At 26.8% G+C, this 6,168-nt stretch overlaps 1 protein-coding gene across 2 annotated transcripts; it reads right to left on the reverse strand.

The window, feature by feature from the left end:
- Positions 1-638: 638 nt before the first annotated feature.
- Positions 639-5,449, reverse strand: LOC130946623 (aldehyde dehydrogenase family 3 member F1-like). Of its 2 annotated transcripts, XM_057875427.1 has the most exons (10): positions 5,164-5,449; positions 4,810-4,878; positions 4,572-4,668; positions 4,288-4,494; positions 3,574-3,698; positions 2,438-2,542; positions 2,179-2,354; positions 2,006-2,096; positions 1,202-1,351; positions 640-1,116 (listed from the first exon to the last, which is right to left on the reverse strand). In XM_057875427.1, the coding sequence occupies exons 1-10, from the start codon at positions 5,359-5,361 to the stop codon at positions 859-861; spliced, it is 1,476 nt and encodes a 491-aa protein (XP_057731410.1). In that variant the 5' UTR covers positions 5,362-5,449; the 3' UTR covers positions 640-858. The 2 variants fall into 2 exon arrangements, with proteins under 2 accessions (XP_057731411.1, XP_057731410.1); XM_057875428.1 differs by lacking the exon at positions 2,438-2,542 and having other exon boundaries at positions 639-1,116.
- Between the last annotated feature and the right edge of the window lie 719 nt (positions 5,450-6,168).

The raw sequence follows: 6,168 nt of genomic DNA on the forward strand, positions 1-6,168 counted from the left end.
AAGAAGAAGAAGAACATAATGAGAAGTTTTGAGAAATTTTTTATTTTTGTTTCTTCTTTTTTGTTTGATTTTTCTTCTTTTTTTTAGTTTTATTCCTTTCAAAAGAATATGTGAGGAGGAAGAGTTTTGAATTATGTAGAACACCAAGACCAAATACACCTTAATTCACTTAGAAATAGACCGAAATTATATTGAAAATGAACTAAAAAATAAATTTCAAATAAACTGAAATTATTTAATAATAACAATATTCAAACAAACTCATTTTAAAACAAACACAGGCCAAATATATCTTATTTAAATCTAAAATAAACTGAAATTATTTAATAATTGTATTAAAAAACAATCACACAAACAAAATTAAATAATTATTAAGAATAGGGTTTGCTCTTAAGGAAACACATTTGGACTAAAGAGATACTTGAGACCCATAATTGGATAGTGGACCGAAACAATTTAATTAGTTGATGACAATAACATGATGCATGCATATATATCAAAACAATTTAATACGTTTCTTCTCTCTATTGAATTCATTCAAAACGAACGTACTATCATATATAACCACATGAGTAAGCATATAATAAATGCTGGCGTGAGATTTAGGTGGCTTCACAATTTTATACATTTATGGACCATACAAAAATAATATGTAGTTGGCATCACATCACATATTGAAAATTGATCACGAAATTAAATGGTTTATTATCCCCCAAACACATAGCATACACCTGCACATATTCCATTATCTATCCTTATTCCAATAGTTTCCACAATAAAGCCAATTAATTATTAAAGAAACAAGACATAGAGAACCAATAATAAACACATACACCTTAATTAATCTGGATTAGTGAATTAATTAATGAATTTCCGGTTTGATCTCCTTAAACCCAGCAAGACAAGGAGGATTCCAATATAGTCCAAATTGTAAGAGACCTCAAGGAGTTGAAGCTTTTTAAGAGTCCATGGAGGAAACCTGTACCAAAAATCTGTATAGTAACTTCTTCTTGCGACTGCCTTGTGGTGACTGAAAATGTCAAAGGAGAACTTGCCATGGTACTTTCCAAATCCACTCTCACCAACTCCTCCAAATGGCAGGGTATCAGCTATATACTACACAAAATTAAATAGAGTTAATTAAATATATTATTCACTATGCTCTCAACTTAATTAATAAGTAATTCATGATGATATGTACTTGTACAATTGCATCATTGAATACAAGGCTTCCAGATGATGTCTCAGCTACCATCCTTTTTTGTAGAGATTTGTTTTTGGTAAAGGCATAGATTGCTAGAGGTTTTGCCCTTGAGTTTATGAATTTAACACTATCTTCAATCTTCTCCACCTGCAAAATTAACCAAATTAAATAATAATAATTACATAAAATTAATTTTTAATTAGTCAAGGTTAACTAATTTGTTTATTATAAAATTATTTTTAAATCTTTATTTTTTTAAAAAAATTAAAATTTAGAGTTAAAAATACAGAATTTAATGTTCAAAAAATAAAATTCAGGGATCTAAAATGTATTATTTAAGATTTGGAGTGACTAGCAATGTGGCTAGCAGTGAGCAGTGAGGAGTGAATTGTAGGATTGAGAGGGAAAAAAACATTAAAGGATAATTTTAAAAAATTAATTGAAATTGATGAAAAAAATACTTAATTTTTTAATTAAATTATTATTAAATATAGTAGTTATATATATATATATATATATATATATATATATATATATATATATATGTATCAACTTAGATTATGAGTTAAATAAATTTATATCAATATTATATGGCTAATAAAATTAATTATTTTTTATTAATATACACTTTGCCAATTCTAAATTATAAATGCTAAATTCTGAACTGTTAATTCTAAATTTATAAATCTTAATAAATATAAAAATAAAATATTAACTAATATTAATAAAATGTATTGGCCTGTTAATTTTATAACATGGTTGGGTTAAGTAATTTGATGACACCTAAATTATATATCTTACGGTGATAATTGGAAGAAGTGGGCCAAAGATTTCATCCGTCATGATTGCCGATTCAAGAGGCGGATCCACCAATATAGTTGGTTCAATAAATCTACATACAATTATTGCATGGTTAGCACATTATTACATTTGTTCATACATATATATGCATTATTTGAATAATAAAAACTTACAAGTTATCTTCGTCAAATGAACCACCAAGAACCACCGATTCTTTGACCTTAGGATCACTGTTGATGAGAGACTTGAGTCTCAAGAAATGTTGTTTATTAACTATCCTTGCAATGCTCTTGGACTCTCTTGGATTTTCTCCAAACATTTTCTTAATCCCATCCTTCAGTAATGGCATCTAAAGAAAATAATAGTAGAGAAGCATATTATATATATATATAAATTAATTATCTTTGGAGTATAGTAATATATATTACGTACCAATGTAGAAATGAAAGCCTTTTCTACAAGGATATAATCGATTGTTATGCATGCTTGTCCTGCACAAGCTCCATATTTGGCCACCAAAATTCGTTGCACAGCCACCTTGTGGTTCAACCAAGGAACTTTTCCGATAAGTTAATTAAATATTTTCATTAAGCGAATCCTATCTTAACTACTCTATATTTTTTATTTCTTAGGACATCCCTGAATCCAAAAGTTAAAAACTAATATGTGACAAATTTGAATTTCATTTAAATATTTATTTTAGACTAATAGATTACTGTATACACAAAATAATATTCGAATTCTTGACATTTATTTAAATAGACAAGTGAAATCATTATTGGAAAAGTTTAGGAGGTCAGCAACTTTATTAAATTATGACCAGCATATAATCAGTAAAACGAAAATGAGTAATTTCACATCATTAAATGAAATCTTATACCATTAAAAACATAATTGATAACTACTTGATGGTTAAAAATGATAAAAGTTGCTAACTCCCTAACACTCCTCATAATTATTTGACTAACTCAAATTAGCTACTGTTTTATTATTATTATTATTATTATTATAAATTTTATCACATAAGCTAAAATTTTTAGATATTTATAAATATAAGGCATTTTCTATAATGAATTAATTAGCTTCCTTTACTTATAGTCCTCTTGATATTTTACCTACGTACCCTCACATTTTCCCCTTTTGCAACTCCCCTAGGTTTTAATGTTTAAAAGGTATATATAACAGTTTCTATTATAGAAATAAAAAAAATGTCTTAAAGCTACACATTTTAATCTATTTAAGAAATAAAGTAACATGACAAACACTAATATAATATCAGTAAATATCAAATCAACTTAATTAACAAAACTAATAAGAAAACAAAAATTCTTTTTCCCTTTTCAGATCTTTTTATGTGTCTTGTTTAATAAACTCTTTTCATCACTCTTCTTCTCCTCATGCTCCTCCTATTTTATCAACAACTTCAATAGAGTGAAGTACATATGACATGTGACAATGAATGCATCTATATTCTTCAACTTGTTATCTCACTAGAGTTATAGAGTTAATAAGTACATGACATGCATGTGGCAAAATTGAATGCAATAATACATAAATAGCAAATTCACCTCTCTATCCCAAGTTGTTGCAAGAGAATCAAGCAATGCTGGACACTTTCCTCCTAACTCCAAACTCACAGGTGTCAGATGCTCTGCTGCTGCACTCATAACAATCCTTCCCACCCTTGCACTTCCTATATTACAATTGCATTATTATTTGGAAACACAAATATAATTAATTAATGAATTTAATTTTAATATTAATTAATTTTATATTTTTATTTAATTATATAATATCATATTAGTAAAAATAAGATTTAATTGTTGTATTAATTTTTAATTAAATCTTAATTTTTTTAATTGAGTCTCTACTATATTATATCAGATTTTATAATTAGATTCTGATCGTAAAAAAATGTTGGAATTAATGAAATATTATATTAAACAAAACAGAATATTAAGTAAAATATTAGACATATTTTATTTAATGGAATATTCTATTACTTTTAACATTTTTATTACAATAGAGATTTAATTACAAAATCTAATATGATATTAAAATTCAATGAAAAAGAAAAAAAATATAAGAACTTAACTAAAAAATCGATAAAACTATAGATATCGACAGAGTAATTAAAATTAAAAATAACTATATTTTATCTTAACTGTATAAATAACCACCAAAGAAATAGATATAATTAAATTACCGTACGTGTCAATACATCAAATTTAAATTCTTAAATAATTAATTATAATTATATAAATTAATTAAGTAATTAGTACCTGTGAAGAAGATCTTGTCCCATCTTTGCTTTAAGAGTAGCTCCCCAAGAGTTGGTCCACCTTGGATGATCTTGATGGCATTGGAATCCAAGTAAGAAGGAAGAACATTGGCCAGAAGAGAAGAACAAGCAGGTGACATCTCTGATGGCTTCAGAACTACACTGTTTCCAGCAGCTACTGCTCCTATTAGTGGCTCCAATGATAGTCCTACACATGTTCATTAAGCTAGCTTATTGTTAATTAATTATCTTTTTAGAGACAAAGGGAAAAAGAAATTGACTAACCCAAGGGAAAATTCCATGACGAGAATATGAGAACTAAGCCAAGAGGCTCAGCAACTATTTCTGCACTCGAAAGCACTGCTATTCGTGGCAGTTTAGCCTAATTAACAAACATATCAACAAATTAATTAACCATGCAAAGGAGTCAAAAATAGAACTTCAAAATTAAATAGTGTGTTAACATGATTTAATTTTATATAACTTAGCATAATTGACACCATATCTTGTGCGGAAAACTCACCTCTTTGCCAGCCATCCATTGTTTCAAAGACTTGGTCACGAAATTTAAGGTCTTAATCAAAGTTCCCACCTGCAATTTCTCGCTAATTAATTAGAAATTGTAACAGCTACCTAAGCTAATTAAATTAGTGCTATATATATGCATGCACATAAATTAACTTTGATTGGTCGAATGATAAGTTCACTCAACCACTTAATCAGTAATAAACTTTTAAATGGAATTTAAATCCGTAACGGATTAATCATTAACTTGTGGAGCTTAGAGATGCCAAAATATATGCATGCACATTTTTTTTTTTCTTTCTATGGACTACTCTGTTGTAGTAATTAAAACGGTTAATTAATCATTAATTACCTCATCTCTAAAAGCTTCAACTTGAGGCTTGCCCAGATCCTGGTTGAGGGCCTTGAAGATTTGATCCTCATTTTCAAGGAGGAATTTATGCAAAGCCTTAAGCTGAGATTGTCTCCATGATGCTTCCTTTGTTTTTCCGGTCCCAAAATAAGCCTTCATGTCACTTAGATCTCTCTCCAGAGATGAGTAGTTCTCCATTATTATTATTATTAATGTCTCGTACTTAACACAATATGATGCAACACACAAAGTAGCACCTTTTCAACCTCACTACTATATATATGTATCACTTCTCCGCCACTAATATACTTGCTTCTAGCTACTTCCTTTTATTTATTGTTGTGGTGCACATGCGAAAAACACTTATCTTAATTGTACAATATTAAAATCAAAGATTCATCATAGTAATTAATTTAAATTATTTGAGTGGTTCATTTTGTTCGTTTATTTAAATGCGTAGGATAAATTAATTTTTGGTATATTGGATAAAATAATACTGTAAAAAATAAAAATAAAAGGCTCATTATTACAAAATTTGTAATTTATATAATATATTAATTTTATTATCTTAATTTTAAAAAATTAAACTCTTATTTTCTTATTAGTTTATTATTTTTTTAGGTGAATCGATCTGATATGTATATATAATAATATACTAGTAATTTTATCCATAATAACATTACGGGAATATAAATTTTTTAAAATTACGGTCTATTAAGTTGTGATAGTATAGATTATACATGGTACAAAAGATTTATAAAATCAAACTACTTTTATAAAAAAAATCGAAAGTTGAAAAAAGTCTTTGGCTAAAAAGACCAAGGTATCTGTAGATAAAAATCAAATAATAAAATTTTTAATTATTATTTTTATATGAAAAAGTCTATTTTTTTTATTAATAATTAATTTTAACATTCGTTATTTAAAATTTAAAATAATTTAACGTATATATTTTTATATTTAATTAGGTGTTGAATTTTAAGTCTGTTGTACAAATAGAAATAA

This window comes from Arachis stenosperma, chromosome 8, assembly GCF_014773155.1.
Source record: "Arachis stenosperma cultivar V10309 chromosome 8, arast.V10309.gnm1.PFL2, whole genome shotgun sequence".
Lineage (NCBI taxonomy): Eukaryota > Viridiplantae > Streptophyta > Magnoliopsida > Fabales > Fabaceae > Arachis > Arachis stenosperma.

Coding starts and splice junctions, on each gene's coding strand:
- LOC130946623 (XM_057875427.1), bottom strand. CDS start 5,361: ATGGAGAACTACTCATCTCTGGAGAGAGATCTAAGTGACATGAAGGCT. Junction 3,699..4,287: donor GGACAAGATCTTCTTCACAG/GTACTAATTACT, acceptor ATTGTAATATAG/GAAGTGCAAGGGTGGGAAGG. Junction 2,543..3,573: donor CAACAACTTGGGATAGAGAG/GTGAATTTGCTA, acceptor TTGAACCACAAG/GTGGCTGTGCAACGAATTTT.